The sequence below is a fragment of the Alosa sapidissima genome, chromosome 6 (genome assembly GCF_018492685.1).
Source record: "Alosa sapidissima isolate fAloSap1 chromosome 6, fAloSap1.pri, whole genome shotgun sequence".
In the NCBI taxonomy this organism is placed as follows: domain Eukaryota; kingdom Metazoa; phylum Chordata; class Actinopteri; order Clupeiformes; family Clupeidae; genus Alosa; species Alosa sapidissima.
In genome coordinates, this window is record NC_055962.1 from 17729852 (window position 1) to 17750365 (window position 20514).

The 20514-nt window shown below is 44.8% G+C and overlaps 1 protein-coding gene across 1 annotated transcript; it reads left to right on the top strand.

Moving 5' to 3' along the window:
* The first annotated feature begins 4269 nt into the window (after positions 1 to 4269).
* trib2 (tribbles pseudokinase 2) lies at positions 4270 to 13192 on the top strand. Its single transcript, XM_042096616.1, has 3 exons — positions 4270 to 5641; positions 7460 to 7752; positions 12574 to 13192. Exons 1-3 carry the CDS (start codon positions 5372 to 5374, stop codon positions 13052 to 13054), a joined length of 1044 nt encoding a protein of 347 aa, XP_041952550.1. The 5' UTR covers positions 4270 to 5371; the 3' UTR covers positions 13055 to 13192.
* Positions 13193 to 20514: the final 7322 nt, after the last annotated feature.

Sequence of the window (20514 nt, forward strand, 5' to 3'; positions counted from 1 at the left end):
GTTTAAAGACTTCTATATTTTCCTAGTCAACTAGTAAGGTACAAAAAAATTTACTAGCTGACTACTGAATGTCAAATTCCCACTTGTTAACTTCTATGTAATTTGGCCAGCTGCTTGAGCATTTATTCTGATATCTTGTTATCAGGCCAACATGCAAGCCATTTTTGTCAACTAGTTAACTAGTGAGCCATGTTTGAGGCTTTCTATCGGCTCCCTATGTCCAAATAGAACATGACAACCAATCACAGCGCAGAATTTCACAAAATCCCACCCACAACATTTGCATGTGGCACACAACTTAACATGCTGGCCAAAGGAACTGCTCACTAGTTAACTTAAATTGTTCCACTAGTTAACTAGTACACAAAATGGTCAGCTTGTTTGTGTTTTTAGGTGTAAGTTAACTAGTGAACAAAATATGCATGCCACTAGTTAACTAGTAAGGCCCACGACACCCTCACTAGTAAACTAGTGGGTATTTTGGCCTTTTGGCATCTCACTAGTTAACTAGTAGGGCTGAAATGGCCTTCACTAGTTAACTAGTGGGCATTTTGGGGCACACTAGTAAACTAGTGACACTTTTTGCACCTCACTAGTTAACTAGTCGAATGGAAATTGCCATCACTAGTTCACTAGTGGGTGTTTTGGTGCACACTAGTAAACTAGTGACACTTTTTAGACCTCACTAGTTAACTAGTGGGCATTTGTGTCTTCACTAGTTAACTAGTGAGCAGTTCTGCCTTCACTAGTTTACATGTAAGTGTCACACTGAAGCCACTAGTTTACTAGCTAGAGTACCTTTGGCCAGCATGTTAACTTGTGTGCCACATGCAAATGTTGTAGGTGGGATTTCGTGAAATTCTGCACTGTGATTGGTTGTCATGTTCTATTTGGACATAGGGAGCCAATAGAATATAGACAATAGATAGCCTCAATTTCCAGAATTCTCCGCCTCCTAATTTGAATTCTGCGCCACTAGTTGACTAGTGTGAATTTTGTCTTGAACTAGTTTACTAGTATACATTTATGACCTCACTAGTTAACTAGTTTGGACAAATGATGCATCAACTAGTTAACTAGTGAGCCTACTGCCATCACCTAGCTAGCTAGTAAGCCATGTATGGTTCACTAGTTAACTAGTGACATTGACCTACTGCAACTAGTTAACTAGTGAGGTGTTTTGCCTCACTAGTTTGCACATTTTTGGCTGTCACTAGTTAACTAGTGAGACCCAAAAGCCTTCAACTAGCTGACTGGTATGCATTTTGGCCTTTACTAGTTAACTAGTAGACATTTCTGGCTCTCACTAGTTAACTAGTGAAGCTAAAATGTGTTCACTAGTTAACTAATGTGCATATTTTGACCCTCACTAGTTAACTATTTCACACAAACATGGCTCACTAGTTAACTAGTTAACAAAAATGGCTTACATGTACAGGTCAATTATGCCTGATATCAAGATATCAGAATAAATGCTCAATCGGCTTGCCATACATGCACACACACACACACACTGAGCTCAGGCTGACCTGGGGGCCTACTGAGATGATTTCTCTCCTCCCCCTACTCCACCGGCAGGCTTATGAGTCTGTGGTCTGTGGCATAATTTCCATTCTCCTCCTCCTACTACTCACACACTCTCTCTCTCTCACTTTCTCTCTCTCACACAAACACACACACACACACACACACAAGCTCATACAACATTTATACGCACAAGAAATGCACACACACACACACACAAGTTGTGCCCCAGGTGTAACTCATGTGTGTGCTACGTGTGAGAGGGTTACATGAGGTGTGTGTGAGTGTGTGTGTGTGTGTGTGTGTGTATGTGTGTGTGTGTGTGTTTGTTGTTTGTTCTATAACCTGCATTATAAAAGGCACAGTCCCACACTGTGTTTGTATGTCTGTGTGTGTGTGTGTGTGTGTGTGTGTGTGTGTGTGTGTTGTGTATATATTGGAGGAAGGGAGGTGGCCGGCAGGAACAGTCTCGCCTGTGTCTCAAGCCCAGCTGCGTGCATTCCACTGGACGCCCCACATTCCAGCAGGAGGATTGCACAACCCACTCAGTGCACACACACACACACACACACACACAGACACACACCATATTTACCACGGGCCGAAGAAGAGAGGACTGGCCTATTGTTACCTTGAAATGGTACAGATGTAAACTCAGCTCATATATACCAATAACAGCGGGACACACACACACACACACACACACAAATGCACACACCACACACCATAAACATCTATAAATACAGGTACAGCACCTCTTTGACAAACGTCTCATTCTGGCAGTTAAATGCTCCATTAAATAGGGCTTTTATGGAGAGTAAGAGAGTGTCTCTGGATGGTTACCATTATGCTACACTAACAAGGCCTACCACGGGCAAAAAAGCACACACACATTCACACAGTATATACAGTACAAAAAGAAACAATGATTTATTAGCTACATTTGCACACACACACACACACACACACACACACACACACACATACACACACACACACACACACACACACACACACACACACCACAGACCACAGACATAAATCCTCTTTACCTAACTCTGGTATGAATCTTATGGATGACCCCACCAGCGGCAGTTCTTTAGATAGCAGATGACTTGCTATTTGGCCTGAATCCGGCTCCGTTCTGGTCTGATCTGCTAAGACTCCACTCATTCAGAGGACTGAGCCTTCTGTATGCATATTTATCACTGCCCACCTCATTCCATTCACAGTCCTGAGCTGAGAGCCTACACACATCTGAATACACCCACACACACAGAGACAGACACACATTCACTGACACACATACACACATGCATGCACAAAACAAAAGATTTTACATAGAGGCACTGTACACAGACACACACTGTACACATACCAACTCAGGTGAATGTCATACATTATGTCATCATAGAGTCAGGAGGAAGGCAGCTTGACCCCTTAAAATAGGTTATTGAGGGTTTTGCATTTTTGGCATCCTTAGGACATCTAGTCAATATTTATGGATGACAAAATTAAATTTGTGTGGGGTCCATTTTTTATTGCCATATTTTCAATATGGCTGCCACCTGCTCTCACCAAAAACAATGAGTAATTTCAGCAATTGATGGGTCCATTGTGAAGACTTTGTTATATGTTTTCTATTTCTAGGGTGCTGAGAACATCTCTGAAGAGGTTAGAGGTAATTTTAAGACCAAGCTGATATGGTCAAGGTCAATGTCAAGATCGTTTTGGTCCCAGAAGCCAATAATAAAATAGGTTATATGGGCTAGAATTGTGTTTTGATTATTTTACTTCAAAAATGTGTGTTTGGTGAATTGAGTTGATTTTACTGAAGCAATTTAAAATCAAGGTCATTTTGTCACCTGTCAAGATGGCTGCCTCAAAAATGCTAGCCTACATTGTTTTTGGTGGATGCAGGTGGCAGCATCTTGAAAACATGGCAGTGTAAAAAATTGCCATTGGCCAAATGTCATGTTATCACCCAGAAATGATGACTAGATGCCCCAAGGATGCCAAAAATGCATAAACCTCAATACTTTACTTTTCAGTTACTCCTGACTAATTCATTCACTGTGCACATGCACCCCCACACACTTACAAATAGCCATTATGCACAAATACACATTATTTAACACACACACACACAAATACACACATACACACACAAATACACACTTTGCACAAATGCATATTGTTGCAAAAACAGAGAGAAAGAAAGATAATGAGATTGGGAGAGAGAGAGAGAGAGAGCTGCTTAAGTTTATGTAAGTTAAGTTATTTTTTTAATGTTCGAATGGTTTATCTAGCTTTCAGTTTTATTGCAGTCTCGCAGATGGTTATGTTACAGAAACAAGATTTAGTTTTTCCCCAGGGATTTCGCCACGTTCGCAACGTGAATGATTTGCCCTACCAACCATCTGGCGAGGACTTATTTTAACCTAGCCTCATTCCGATGGATCGCCGCAATGAGGGATCTAGGATCACAGATGAAATCATAACAAAGCATAACAACCTGTAATATGTCAGTGCGACGCCACGCCACCATCCTATAGGAAGAGGACACGGTGCTTCCCGCACTATGAATAGCATCGCCATCCCCTCCTAACAATTAGCTTCCCGGGGTGTACATTTAACTCACATGACTGGATATACTGTAACACTGTGGCACAGTAAATGTGTCGGCATCAGCCGAAATCACCAATGGCGCGGCTTTAAGTCGATGACGTAACGGGGGCGGGTCGGAAACAGGTTAGTGGTGTGCGTGAAGAGCTGTGAAAGACAGTCAGCTCCTGCACTGGAGAACGGCGAGTGTGTGTGTGGCTGACCTCGCACTGAATGGACTAGATTCACAGCCACGTAAGTAGCACACCGCGGAGATGATGTCTTGCTGAAAGAAGGGATAGGCCTGAAGAAGTCGGCCATCCCTTTCTCTCCGAGCAGCTAAATCGTCGCCCGTTCGAACGTTTGGTCGGATTTACCCAAATTCGCCGCAGAAGACATCGGCTGCCAGGCATAACAAAGAGCTGGTAATCGGGACGATCTTTCTGGCCATATTTGGTCGATGGTCCCTGCAGCTGCATGGATATGATCTGTGGAACCAGGCCCGTGCATGCACACAGAGCGTTTTCTCAGGATATCTGAACCACTAACCGGTTAGCTAGTTAGCAGCAGCCCCCAAGGCTTCATTCTCGCTGGCTATCCAAGTTAGCATTCTCCTGATATTCGAGCCCCTCATTTGGAAATCTAGCATTTCCCCGTAATGCATCCTGAGTAAAATTGTTAGCCTTGTAGCTGATAATGATCAACTGTTTTGCACTTGCCTTTATGGTGTAGCCTCTTTACAGTGTCTACCTAGTGTCTTGTAACATTAATTTATCTACATCAATGTTATAATTATCCAATGAAGCACTGCACCTCGAGGGTTGTCTTTTCTCACTTAAACTAAAGCAACTTTCCTCATCGCAGTGGATAAGCTGTATTTCTAATCATATATGTCGTTTATGGTTTTATACGCAAGGTCTTGATTGCAAAGGACGGTATTTTTTGTCAAAATTTGGCAGCATTTGAAGTGGAACCCGTCGCCTTTGTCTAATCTCTTATCTGGCTACGTAAGTAGCCTGTCATTTTTGTATTGTAGCGATATTCGTGCTCCTCAAATTTAGTGTCAAATAATTTTGGGGGCATTGAATCGACGCAGCACATTCGATTGGACACACTCTATATTGTCCTTAAATTGTGGTGAATGATTGCCGTCTGTCTCTGATTCGACCTCCCTTCCCGGTGGAATTCCCTTGCACAATCGAAGATCCCCCCGCTTCCTCTGGAAATATCTCCGCCTATCCCCATGAACATACAGAGGTCAAATCCCATTAACATTTCACGTTATGGGAGGTCACGGCACAAAACGCACGACTTTGAGGAGTTAACTTGCCTGAGGACTACAGAATCGAATCAGAGTTTCAGTCCTAATTTGGGATCACCGAGTCCTCCGGAGACTCCGGATTCCTCTCATTGCATTTCTTGCATCGGGAATTACCTCTTGTTGGAGCCACTAGCGGGAGACCACGTTTTCAGGGCCGCCCACCTTCATACTGGCGAGGAGCTCGTCTGTAAGGTAAGAGCACCCGACAGCGCAAAGGTATTTCCCTGTCTTTCAGAAATGATCGACTCAGATGCGAGTCCTTGACGTAGCTAGTTTAATGTGTCGGGAGGGGAGCACAGCCTGTTCTTTCATTTTTAAACGTTGGAGCTCTTCTGCAAAAAAATATTTTATGTATATAGCAAGACATGATGACTAAACATGCATACCCCAGGCGTTTAGTGTGTGCATTTCTAACCTTTAGAAACGAACTAGTTCGCATCATGTGGCGCATTCCGCAATAAATTCACGGCTGGAAACGTGAACCCGTGGGCCAGAGGTCACACAATGCCACCGTCGCTTTATTATCTTTTACGCAATGCATGGCCGGAGGAACTGTCCTCGCTCGGCGTTGGAATATGGCTATGTAATCGAGAGCATCTGAGTAATGGAAAAACATCGGCCATCGCCGTGACAACAAGCGTGGTATGCGCCCGTCTGTGATGTTGGTCGGGTTTCATGAGTTAACATTGACAAAGGGGAGGGTAACAGTAGCCCTCTTTAAACTTTTGGCCCAATCCTTGATTTTGCTTCCTCTTTTGTAATCTTCCCAGCTCCGGGTTCATGCAAGCGTCACAGCAATTTATCCTCGCTGTGTGTTTGGCAGGAAGAGCCTTTAAGCCAGAAAAAAAATGAATGGAAACACCATTGTGGTTATGGACGTGCACACGCTCCATACTCACCCACTCTGGCTCCATCTCACACAAACATCACCCTCTCCCCTAAACACACACAATCAATCATAAACACACAATCCTCTCAACACACACACACACACACACAAAGCCTTCACATAAGATACACCATTGATGTTAAAACACTTTCTGCTGATCCATTAATGAAGTTGCCCTTATTAGACTATAATGCAAGCTGTATGGCAATGGCATGCATGCCTGTTTTTGCATGTATCCGTGTAGGTCACTCCGTTATCAGTCAGTCCCATACAGTGCTCGGCACACGAAGTGGCGGCGCTGAGGTCACATTGTAGCACTGATCTGGGCACAGCAGCGGGGCGTCTATTTCCTGCTGGCGCATTGATAAGAGCGCGGCCTTTAGTCCCCGCCACCACGGCGCTATAAATATCCCAGCAGCACCCGACTTTAAACGCCTGTTACTAAGCAACATCAAAGATCAATGTGTTTTTTTTTTTTGGGGGGGGGGGGGTTGAAACTTAGCTGCAGTTGTGTGTATAGGAGACTTGTGCATGCTGCAGGAGACTGCAAGTCCTGATTTCTGCCGTCCTCTGCATCACTGATGTGGGTACAGCTCCGTAGTTTTGGTTCATCCTTCCAGCCCAATGCAGAGTTGGAGGGGCTGGCCTATTTGAAGCCTCTTTGACTAGTAAGCCAATTCTAGCTGCCGGGGCTCCCAATGGGGACAGTGTGTGTGTGTGTGTGTGTGTGCGCGTGTGTATGTGCTTTTCTGTGCATCAGTCTGGGGCCTGCTTCTAACCTAAATGCCTCTTTTGCCCTACTCTGCCTTCCTCTCTTTCTCATCCTCCTTTCATCTCCTCCGGTTTTTCCTCTCATCTCCTCCTTCTGTCTCTCTTCCCCCAATCAATCCTCTCTCTCTCTCTCTCTCTCTCTCTCTCTCTCTCTCTCTCTCTCTCTCTCTCTCTCTCTCTCTCTCTCTCTCTCTCGTCTCTCTCTCTCTCTCTCTCTCTCTCTCTCTCTCTCTCTCTGACCCACTTGTCCTCCCATATCCCTCTCTCCTCTTTTCTCCGCTGTCCTCCTGTCTCCTTTCTACCTCCTTCACTCATTACACCTCTCTCTGTTTCCCTTTCTCTCGTGCCAGGTGTTTGAAATCCGCCGCTACCAGGAGTCGCTGGCGGCCTACTTCGCCCTGGGCGCGCACCAGCACATCAACCAGATCGTGGAGATCCTGTTGGGCGACACGCGCGCCTACATCTTCTTCGAGCGTAGCCATGGCGACATGCACTCATTTGTGCGCAGCTGCAAGCGGCTGCGCGAGGAGGAGGCCGCCCGGCTCTTCCACCAGATTGCCTCCGCCGTCGCCCACTGCCACGACCACGGCCTGGTGCTGCGCGACCTCAAGCTCAGGAAGTTCGTCTTTAAGAACGAGGAGAGGTATGGAAGTCTGTCTCTGTGTCTGTCTCTGTGTCTCTCTGTGTCTGTCTCTGTGTTAAGAGAGGTTCAGGGCACTGCAACGACCCCAAGCTCACACTGCACAACCTCAAGCTCGAAGAAATATTGTGTGGTTAAATGGGATGTTTAGTAATGGCTACCGTAGGTAGGGAAGCTACGTGTCTGCATCACTCACATTTAGTCAGGAGAAAACTTTATCAACAATACTGAGAGTGGAGATGCTCCCAGAGTAATTATTTGTTGTTGATGTATTGTTGTTGATGTTATTGTAAAGTAAGGGTCACACTGTGATGGGGAAGTAGCCACCCTGTCCTGTTACTTAGTGGCCTGAGCAGCTCCTCTCTGGGGAACGCATGTGTGTGTGGCTGTGGCTTTGTGCCTGAGCCTATTGCATAACTGTGTGTGTGTGTGCGCGCGCATAGGCGGGGAAGGGGAATGTGCCAGTACATGGGGGGGTTAGGGAGGTGTGTGTGTGTGTGTGTGTGTGTGTTGCTCAGTCACAGGCAGGGTCAGGGGCAACTCGGTCCCAGAGAGCAGGCGCAGCAGGAACACATGCGTCTGGTTAAGGCCCACACACACACACACACACACACACACACACACACACACACACACACACACACACACACACACACACACACGCTGATGTTCAAGGTGGAAGGTGTGCAGACTGCGTATGGTCCCAGGAGGATGGGTTACTCACTCACTCACTCACTCACTCACACACACAGATGTGCAAGGTCAAAACCCTTGCTGGTTGCCATAATCCCTTGAGGATGTGTGTCAGAACATGGTCGGGTCAGTCCTAGACTTCGTTACTTTCTGGTGTCTAAGTTGGGCCACACACACACACCTCAGTGTTAAATTCGCTAACAAGGGGGTTGGGATGGACATGATGTGGGGTGAGGCACCCTGCTGAATGCATGAATCTAGAAGAAAGGAAGGAAGGAATCACAGATGGTAGGACTCCATGCTGCCAATGCATGTCATGTCATTCTACGATAAAGGTTGATTATGCAAATCCAGCTCCTTTAGTGCCGGTGGTATTTGTAGTCCAGTGGGCTTGTGGTAACAGCTGCTTTAGGCTAGTTAGTGCCGGTGGTATTTGTAGTCCAGTGGGCTTGCGGTAACAGCTGCTGTAGGCTAGTTAGTGGGATGATGCAGTTAGCGTAGCTATAGTAGCCCTTGTAAATTACACTTTTAGAGGTTTGAAAAATTGCTGTTTAGAACCTTTAGTGGCCAGGTCTCTTAGTATAACATTAACTTCTTTTGGAGAACCCAAACATGCATGTGAATGTGTGAATGGGTACTAGGTCTGGATGAGGTGTTGAGTTCTCCTAATGGTTATTGCTGGCTGGAGTAGTCTACCTGTGGTCTTTGTTACACATGGTAATGAATGTGTTTGTCATTCTGTGTATTACGTTTTCATTCATTAAGTTCATTAAAAATTCACGAGACCACACATGAGACACACAATTATGAAATGAATTACCCGTCACTCAGTGACCAGTCAATAACATGACTTTTACAACCAACACACCCTCTCTCTCACTGCGTGTGTGTGTGTGTGTGTGTGTCGGTTCAATGACCTCTTTTCATACCTTTACCCAGGCCCGTCCTGCTTAAAAGAAGGGTTCAAATCAGGTTAAACCCCCCCCCCCCCATCCTTGCTGTCGGCCTCTTTGTCTTGCCTGCTAGCCTACATGCTAATGCTAACATTGCTAAGAAAAGCATTTCACCTCAGGTCACAACTTTTCTTTCTTTCTTTCTTTCTTTCTTTGCTGTAAATAAATACAAATTTCCAACCTTTTGGCTTATTCTTCTTCATTTACAGAGATATTGTGATGTATCGGAGATTGATCTTTTGCAATGTATTTAGTATTGCCGAATTGCTGTAGTATGATATTTTCGTTATCGTGGGCAGAGTATCATGACGGTCGGTATTGATTCATAAGTTACTTTGTGATACCCACCTCTACTGCCAGAAGTGTCCACGGGTTTGCCCTGTGGGTCTGTCCATGCCGTTGAAAGAGGACGAGCTTTGACCCAGTTATGTCATGCAGCTCTTGTGACATTTCCACTGTCATAATGATAGGCACGCTGGGATATCAATATGCGTGTGTGTATGTGCGTGCGTACGTGTGTGTCTTTCTGTAAGTCTGTGACATGTAAATGAAATGTCAAAGTATATAAGGAACAGCAAAATCCTCACTGCTCTTTGTGTGTCTGTGTGTACGGGGTCAAGTTAGAAAGTGTAGTGATAGTGTAGTGTGATGCATGCCATTTCACCTACTGTGTGTGTGTGTGTGTGTGTGTGTGTGGCTGTGGCTGGTCGCTGGTCCACCTGCTGTCCCTCGCTCCAGTCCCCTCCACGTCCGTGTGAGGTCATGGACATGAGATGCCTATTCGGTCTGCTGCAGTCTGACTATTTTAGGACGGGTCACCCTTTTCACACACACACTCTCTCATACCCACATATGCAAGTATGCTCACACCCGTTCCACACACACTCACACTCATGTTCTCTCTCTCTCACACTCTCTCACACATACACACTACCCTAAGCAAACACACACACACACACACAGATGCCTCTTCCCCCACTGCATGAAAAGGCAGGTCATTAAGTTGGGTCATAGACTGCAGCTAGGATTGCACTGAGAAGCTGATCCTGGTGAAATGCAATGACATTAAAACACTGGCCAAAGTGTTGCTCTCTCACACGCAGGCGACACATTTTAACACATGGTTTGTGTGTGTCACAGGACTGAGAGGAGACACATTTTAATGTGTGTGTTTGCTCTCTGAAAGTCCAATGATCCTGAGTGGAGATCTACTAATGCTTTCCAGTTCAGGAGGTGTGTGTGTGTGTGTGTGTGTGTGTGTGTGCGTGCGTGCTTCCTGGGAGCCAGGTGACCTTGAGATTTATGAGCTCCTCAGAGGTCTGCTCACACACACACACACACACACAAAGAAGTAGCTTAAAGTGAGCCCTTTGTAGTTCAAGATGTCTGCCAAGGCTCTACCATGGCATTCAAGTATGACGTGTGTGTGTCTTGCCATGTCCATTGGACATACAGTCCTGTAATGATCATATTCAGGTGTGTGTGAGAAGCTGTAGTCTTGCAGTTTTGAGAGAGGTGCAGAATCTCTCCCATGTGCAAAGAACGGATGATTGTGGAAGGAGAGAGCGTCTGAGAGCAAGAGAGGGAGGGAGGGAGGAAGCTGTTGTTGTGGTAGGTTGAAGCCAATGCTAGACATAGTGCACTGAGAGAGGGGATTTGGGATGTTCTGTTGAATCTCCCCCAGACCTCATGCAGAGAGGAAGAGGGTGCGTTAAAGAGAGTGAGAGAGAGAGAGTGGGGGATATAAAGGAAGTCAGACTGCCAGGAAAAACTAGAAAGCTTCTCCCTGAGTCACTTCCTTTTTTTTTTTTAATCTGCGCACACACGCACACACACGCACACGCACACGCACACACACGCACAGACGCACACACACAGACGGTGATGATATGTATCTCTGTGATATTAATGTGCCCTGTGTTGAAGTGACTCGCTGCTGTTATTTCAAGGCTAGGTACACTATAGCTGGAATGACTGGTGCTATCACCGGTCACTTCTGGCTTTGGACGGTGCGTAGAGCCTCCAGCCTGACGCCTTCTCTCCTCCTGAGCAGGAAATGAGCTCGGCTCGGGAAAAGCCTGCTGGAGCCTGTTGCCTGGAGACGCCTGCCCAGGCCTGGTGATTGAGTCGGGCTGGCAGAGATGAGCTCAGTGTTCCTATCGTGTCAGGTGGTGGAGGCGGGGCTTCATTCATGCCGGTCCTGGGCTGGTGAACCACTCATCTCGTTGGACATGAGTTTAGTGGTCCTTTAGTGGTGTTTAGTCGTTTTAGTGTTCCTGACTCAAACTGTTCGAATTGTTTACTCACTATATAGTGAACGAGTGAATATTTCGAACAGAGCTTCAATGTGTAGGGTAGTTTTTATATGGTAGTTCTAGTCTTCCTGATTGCTTATTGGAAGTTCACTGACTTGACCATAGGCCAATCAAATGATGAATGGTCCATAGAAGGTGGATAAATAGATGGAACGATTTATTAATTTCAGTTACAGGGTCATGGGACCATGATAAGTATATTGTACAACTGAATGAAAGAATGAATGAATGAAAGGGTTTGAAGGATGGTTAGATAAATGGATAGATAGACTTGGCCCTCCATGCAGTAAAGTACAGCGGATCCATATTATCCTGGGGATACTGGTGCCCATTACAGGCCAGCGTTAGCTAATGTCTGGGCGACTGTGTAACGTCACTCCATCCTCCTGCCCCGGTTCAGTCCCTCAGCGGCCGGCCTTGCCGGTGTCCGGTAGCCGGTCCGGTGACCCCTGTGGCAGCCTGACATCACCGTATAGGCGTACTCCACCCAATCCCAGTGCCACTGTAGAACCGTAATCTCAACCAATCAGGTTTGGTTTAGCTCACCCTGTTAAGTGGCCTCTGTACCTCCTGACGTCACATGACCTGTGGTACCGCAAACCTAAACAACCTCATCTAGCGGGAGAGGTCAGCTTTGCTCTCAGAAGTCTGCTTGGGTCCCTCTGGGGTTTTTTTTCCCCCCGTCTCCAACCCTCCCTTCCCCCATCTGGTCATACTGATGATTGTTGCATTCATTTTACAACAGGCTTGTGTGTGTGTGTGTGTGTGTGTGTGTGTGTGTGTGTGTGTGTGTGTGTTTTAACGTTGTCGTTTTTCATGTGCATGTGTATGCTAACAACATTGTTTTTTTTCCCCCTCCTCAGGAGTCTGGTGAAGTTGGAGAGCTTGGAAGACACACACCTTCTGGAAGGTTCTGATGACTCTCTGTCGGACAAGCACGGCTGCCCGGCATATGTGAGCCCCGAGATCCTGAACGGCGGCGGCCGCTACTCGGGCAAGGCGGCGGACGTGTGGAGCCTGGGCGTGATGCTCTACACCATCCTGGTCGGCCGCTACCCGTTCCACGACGTCGAGCCCGGCTCGCTCTTCTCCAAGATCCGCCGCGGCCACTTCAGCCTGCCCGAGACACTCTCGCCCAAGGCTCGCTGCCTCATCCGCAGCCTGCTACGCCGGCAGCCCGCCGAGCGCCTGACGGCCCGTGAGCTGCTTGACCACCCCTGGTTCGCCGCCTGGGCTGGCCCAACGGCGCCCCCTGTAGGTGGACACGGGCGGGCGGAGCGCGAGCACGACCAGGCCGTCCCCGAGGCCAACATGGAGGAGGAGCTGGAGCAGCTCTTCAGCTGAACAGTGCAGTATGGCAGCACCGCAATGTGACGACACCGCAAACAAATATATAAACAAACAAACTGACTAACAAACAAACAAGGCCAACCAATGGCCAGACGCTTTCTCACCAGGGAAAACAATGGGATGGGGCCGAGGAAACTACAACAAACAAGCAAACAAACGAAACCAACTCCTGGCCAGGCGTTTTGTCACAGGGAATCAATGGGACGGGGAGGTGGTCATGACGTGTCAAAAAACAAACAAACAAAGGCAGCCAATAGGCATGTGTATTGTCTCGGGAAATTACATTGGAGGAGAATGAAGAGTCTGTGGAGAGTGAATGAATGATTCACTCGTTTCATCGAAGAAAAAAACAAACAAAAACAAACTTAAGGTGTCGATCTTTCGTTATTTTTTCATTCCACTGACAAACCTCAGCAGGTCCTGAAGAAGGGGTGGGTGGGGGTGGGGGTGGGGGGTGACATCTAAAACCCCGGCGTCATGGCAACGCCCATTGGGACGATTGGAAGGCAAATGTAATGTAGCATCACTTTTTGTTCTGTCCTGTTTTTTTTTTGGTCCTTTTTTATTTGTATTTTTTGGTGGTGCTCCGGTGGTTAACACGTCCACGTTCACATTAGGCTACGGACTCTACTGAGGACCTGTACCCAGATGGCATTGGGTTCTGGCCCAAGTTTGGTGCGGGCCAGGACCAGAGTCCAGATGCTGTGCGGGAGGAATGCCTCTGCCAAGGAGAACACACACACACACACACACACACACACACACACACACACACACTCATTTTGAGATGTTCCTCCCCCCCCCCCCACACACACACACACACACACACACACTTCCCCTGTCTACTGTGGGATCACAGTGTTTTGCTTTTCATGCGTTTGTTTCTCTTGTCTGACTTTAGTTGATAGCACTTGCAGTGTCTCTGGGTTACCAAGCAAATTTGTCATAGCATACAAAAAATTTAAAATATTTATATGTATATCTCTATGTCTCCCTTGGATATATGATTTTAGTTTAGTGTTTCCTCTGGACCGGAGTGTCTTTTGTGTAATTATTTTCAAGCTATTTTTCTTTTGGTCATTTATAAAGCTGCATTAATGTATGTATGTTATGTATGTATGTATATTTTTGTTTTATGTTGCATTAAGCTATTCCTCTAAATTGTTACTGCTGCTTAACTCTTCATTCACACGGACATTAACTCCTTTCCTGCCGGCTCCAAATGACATCATGCACTTGATATAGGCTAGGCGTATGACCGTTTCTAGCTCACAGCTAGCACCCTCTATTTAAGTTTGTTTTCTTTTCTCTTCAGGAACGAAAATGTAACATTTTTATTTATATATATATATATATATATATATATATATATATATATATATATATATATATATATATATATATATATATATATATATATATATATATATATATATATATATATAATTAACTACTATATTTAAAAGATAATGCAGGGTTGGTTTCTGTCCTCACCTATTTGGTTTTGTTATATTTTTTACGTGGAGGTTTAATTTGGTTTTCACGTATACTGTAGGCAATATTTCTGACACAGGACTTGGCAGGTCTATGATTTATCTTTTTTCTCTCATCGAGTGCTGCCTGTCTGAAGTTTAGAATAAACACTTAACTTTTAAACTTTTAGTGCCAGTATTTCTGCGCCCCCATTGCCAGTCTCCCGATACAACTTACATTTTCTTTCTTTACTTCCATAATATATATATATTACATAATATATATTTATATTTTATACTTTTTTTTTTTTTTTTTTTTTTTTTTTTTTTTTTTCACTTTTTCAAATGCCCCACCTGTAAGTAGAGGACATTGTGGCTACACTGTCCCCCTGGACCTCCTGTTAAGTCTTCTACTGCCTGCGTAGGTGCTGTGAAATGCTCCCTGTCTTGTTTGGGTACGTGTGTGTGTGGGCACACTGCTCTGTCGTGCGTCAGTGTTACTTGAATTTGTGAGTTTTTATATCTAGTTATCGGCATGCGCCCTTTGGATGCTCTACTCTGCCCCTGTCACAAGGGAAAGCTTGTCTCCTTTATTTTTAGAAAAATTATACAAAATTAAAAGGAAAGAACCCTAAAAATCCACTAGGATATGTAGATGCATTAAAAAAAACATTGCTTTTATATTTTTTATTTCTGTTTTATTTATTTATATTATAATAATAGAAATAAATATATTTTCCCATGGAATGAGCTACCCACATGCTAATTTGGTGCTATTGTTGAAGGAGTTTCTTTTTCTTTCTTTTTTTCCTGTTTCTGTTTGTTTATTTGTTTTTGGTTTGGGAGGGGGGTCTGCATGGAGGGGTCCGGCTGCGGACGCTCTTGATTGTAACCTAAAATGACTTTTGGTGTTTCTGTCCAGATTTATTCAGTAAATAAATGGTGAATTGCAACATGTTGCTTTCCTTTTTATGCTTGTAGATAACAGTTAGGCTACAGGACTAATTTCTATAGTGACCCTAAGCAAATTAATTAAATCTTTGATGTAGCATTTGTGTAATCATTTGACTGAGATTCGTCTGCCTAACGTGGTTCTGGTAAAAAAAAACGTCAGTTGATCTTGGTCCAAACAGTCAACAAAGTCTGTTAACAGTAGTAAGCTCCTAGTTAGTTTGACTGATCTGAAATGAAGGTGTCTTACATCGAGGCCTGTTGGACTCAAGAATGGAATTTTATGCATAGCTCTGATGCCAATAACTAAAGGGGCAATTTCCATTGCTGGACAAACAGCACTGATTCAGGACCTTCTGTCCCACTCCAGGGCTGGACCCAAGTCCAGTCCAGCCTCATAAATGGAAACCAAAATGCCCATTGCCCAGACACTGGGGTCTTACCCTTATAGTGGAAATGAACCAATAATAGAGCCCCCTGATCAAATTAAAATCTGCAGGGCCAGATCAGATTCAGATCCACTCTAGATCAGGCCCAATACTGTCTCCATATCCGGATTCACACAAGATCAGATTCAGATCCACTCTAGATCAAGCCCAATACTGTCTCCACATCTGGATTCACACAAGATCAAATTCAGATCCACTCTAGATCAGGCTGGATCTGCATGTGTCTGTTTCCATCAGCCATGCTGGCATCCTGCAAATCTAGTCCTGAAAATCTCTCTCTCTCTCTTCCTGTGCTTGCTGGACAGGACAGACCGTGGCTTCAGCGGGATCCCATCTGGGCAGTGGGCAGCTGGCAGGTTATCCAGGCCAGGGGTGGCTGATTTGGACTGAATCCTGAGCGGGATTAGTACTCAGATGAAGATTTAAAGGCTTACGAGGCCAGGATGAGTTTGCAGTAAGAGATTTGTGAGGATGATGATGGTCAGATGGGCATGAATGAGGAAGAGTTGCCTGTGGGAATGCTTCCAGCATCATCGTGCCACATCTCTGGAAAGTCTGTTAGCATTGAAAGCTATAAAGGCTTATACTGATGTGTTTAACCATGCAGCACTCGACAATGCTCTTAAAAGGAAACAGGTGCTACAAAATAAACCTCCATGATGTAATGTCAAAGGAAGACGGCTGACTCTTATGTTGTTAGCAGTTAGGCCTCAGTCCTCGAGTAACCTGACTATCCTTCATGCCATCTCAAGGTAAGTAGTACAAGTGGAGTTTGCGCCTTTAATTGAAGATGTTTTGCCTGGTGCATAAGACCGCACACAGGGGCTGGATGATATAAAAATATATATTAAGTGCCGAAAAAAATCTGGGAACACTGATGAGGAAAACCTTTGTTACCTTTCGTTTCATGGCCTGGAAGATTTTTTCAGCACTTTTAACCACATGGATCTCAATACAAATTTCAAGTTTTTGCCTGAAATGGCACTGTGCCTATTTACAAGGGCATTGTTCCCACCTCTTTTGGGGCCTACCATCAAATGTTGGACCTATATAGAAAGCTGAGAACCTGTAGTTTTCGTAGGAAACAGTCAAAAATAACGGTGTGATGTACTCACACAGAGTTACAGAGGCTAGAATATAGTTTTTTCTTTCTGCCGGATTACAAGCATCTCTGAACTGACCATATTTCAGCCCTCTAGGTCACTTGATATCCCTTAGAAACACAACTGAGCCCTAGCACCAGGTTGAAGCTGTGTGCAAAAGTAGATCAATATAGAATGAAAATATGAGTGCTTTAGACCATTATTTGCCCAGGTATGCTCATGCGTTTTCAAAAATGCCTATGGAAACTCCCCATAGGACTTTTGGTTATCCAAAATGCATACTGACAATCAAATGCTTACTGCACATGAACCCCTTTGTGTAGAAGCATAATCCTGGTCTCAAATGAAAGGTAACACTTTGAGGTTTCTTGTGGACTATATGTCAGGTGTTCTGATATAGACTGACTACACAAAATATGGAATAATTACAAAAAAGTCTCTATTTTTGCATTTACTTTGTTGGTTCAATGAGTGTGTATAAGATATACTATACATCTATACAACTAATATTGGATAATACAACATGAAGATTCAATTTCTATGGATTCTTGTAAATATTTCAGTACCCAATATGTTGCATCTACTTATTGTGCTGCAGCTATACACTGCAGCCAGAGGTCAGGGTAGCACCAAAAGCGGAGGAGGGGGAGGGGGGCATTTTGGATCAAATTTAATTGAGACATAATAAGATTTTTGGATTCCCAAGAGTCAAAGATTTCAAATGGTGTATAACATTACTATGCTACATAGCATATGGTGCATACAATTGATTTAGAATGTTGGGGGGGTAACTATCCCGCCGGCGGGACACTGAACACTATCACCCACCCCCTGTGTGCGGTCTCTTATTTCTCCACACTTTATGTCAAGGTAAAATAAATAAATAAACAAACAAGCAAACAAACATACCACGAAACGTGGCATTCCAGTCAGTTGACCTTCGCTTCTTCAGATGAGAGAAACCTACTTCCTACCACTAAAAGGTACCACTAATGCGCGCTCGGAGGCAATTCACACAAATGCACAATCTCTACTGCAGTGTAGCAGGCATCTAGGCTACACCTGCACCTCATCTCTGTGCTCGTCCTGGTTTAACCTTTCCCCACATTCCTCTCGCTCAGCTGGTGACGTCATTGCTGCCCGAGACAGAAAACGGTGCCAGCTAGGAGGGGAGACAAGCCGACTACTGACACGCGAAACTAATGCATCCGGAACACTAGGCAAAGCAGCCATACACGTGCAATTACACAACCTCGTAATATCGGTTTAATTTATGTCTCCTGTAGCCTAAGATCAGTCTCTAAGGCCTAGCCTAGGCCTACATTGCGCCATTTTATTGGCATAATAGGTGTTTTATAAGTTTATTGGATGTTTTATGTTTATGTTTATCTGATCTTACAACACAACTGTAGGCCTGGTGCTTTGACAATAGTGTTGCCTCGGGTTGTGACTTATTAGGAAGCGGCGTATACTGATGTTACTCAACTCCTGCTGATGCTTGACGAATACAAATGGGCAGAGGACATCCTGATAGACGTATTATGCGTAGTGAGTGTTCCCCCTAGTGGACAAGTGGCAACACTGCGCGATAACGCACCACAAAGGCGAAGCTGCAGGTGAGGTTTTGCAAGCTGTCAGACAGGCAGTCATTCCCCACCCTCTCCGATCCACTGAGGCGAGTTAACACGCCCACACTCCCCATAACATCCCCCACCAGCGTGGATGTCACCCGAGGTAATGGTTAGATAGTGTGGCATTGGCATAGCAGGCAAAGAGAATGTTTTTACCTCGTAGCTAGCTTAGAGGATTTACCACATCTCTGTAAGCTGAGTGTGTGTGTCTCTCTCTCTCTCTCTCTCTATGCTCTTTATGTGTATTTGCATGTCAGCATGTGCAGTGACGCGCATCACGCACTGTGAGACCAAGGGACAGAGGGGGCACCACAATGTAGCCAATAAATAGCTTTTCTGTAAACTGATTTTTAATCTTCTTAGAGAATGTTTACAATTGCAATATACACCAACAGCATGCTACATAACAATTATACTTTTCGGGTTCTCTCTCAATCTCCATTAAGATCTAACTTGAACATTATGCTACTCCATTAATTGGGAACGCGTCTGCGCACACATGAGAGAGTGGCAGGTTCTGTCTGGCTTGTCATTTTCGATAATCGATAGCTAATATAAGAAAGGAAATCATGAAGGCAACAAAGACGAGGCTGAAGGAGATTGCAGAGTTATCCGATTCCCTCTAGCCCAGAGGTGGGCAAACTCTATGGCCCACCGGCTGAATCCGGCCCGCCATGCACTTTAAACCGCCCGTCGAGCTAGGTTATCATAGGCTGCTCGCTATTTTTTTCCTGCGATAGACGACGTTTTGGTTAGCTTTACTGCAAACTGCTTTTCACTCTTCCTAGAGAATGTTTACAATGTCAATGTTAAAACAGCACGTTAGGCTACATAAGGAAGATACTTTACTCTCGGCAGATCTGACTTGAAAGTTCCTCCATTTAATTGGGAGCGCGTCTGAGCACGCATGAGAGGGATAGAGAGAGTGAATGGTTTTGACTGGCTTGTCATTGTTGATAACTGATATCTACTTTTTAATACAAGATACTTTTAAAAGGAAATCATGAAGGCAACAAAGACGAGGCTGGAGGATTGCGCAGTTATCCGGTTCCCTCTAGCCTACTGGCCCATTATAAACTGTGAGAGCCAGGGCATTTTGACATTTTGGCTGCATTCACTGTGATTTGGAAAATGGACAAAAATATGATGTGGTCTTTGCCTTTGTGTAATGGGACTGGTGAGTCTTGAAGTCTTCAATAATTCGTTCCACTCAGATAGGTGGCTATCACTTCTAATTGCAAACAGAAAATGTCTAGCTAGCTGTTTATACTAACTTAATATTATGCCTATTGCTAATATTGTGCTAAATGTGGCACAAACAATGTTAGAGTTTGTGGACTAGCCATAGGCTTATATTATATACTGTAACTCATTATGAGAGTTGTGTAGACACTCTTAAAGTGACAGCCACCATTTATAAATGAGTTAAACTGCTTCAAATTAGTAATATTCCTTAAGTCATTATTATCATTTAAATAATATATATTACAATATAATTTTATTTATTTATTTTTTGCCAGCAATAGCCAGCAGCGGCACTAAGCATGTGATCCTGTGTGTTGGGGTGTGGGTGTAGTGGTGACTTATATTCCTGTGTGTGTGTGTGTGTGTGTGTGTTGTCCCATAAGGGTTCCCTACTGGGAGTTCCTCATTTCCTGTCAGCTGTGCTGCACACTGCGGTCCCAGTGTGGAGATGAGGGCACACTGACACACACACACACACGCATGCACGCACGCACGCACACACACACTCATGCTTACCCAAGCATTTCTGATTTCTGTGTCGTCTCTGTGTGACTGCGGCCAGCCTCCACAACACCAATTAGGGTCCCGCGGTGGCTGCCCGGC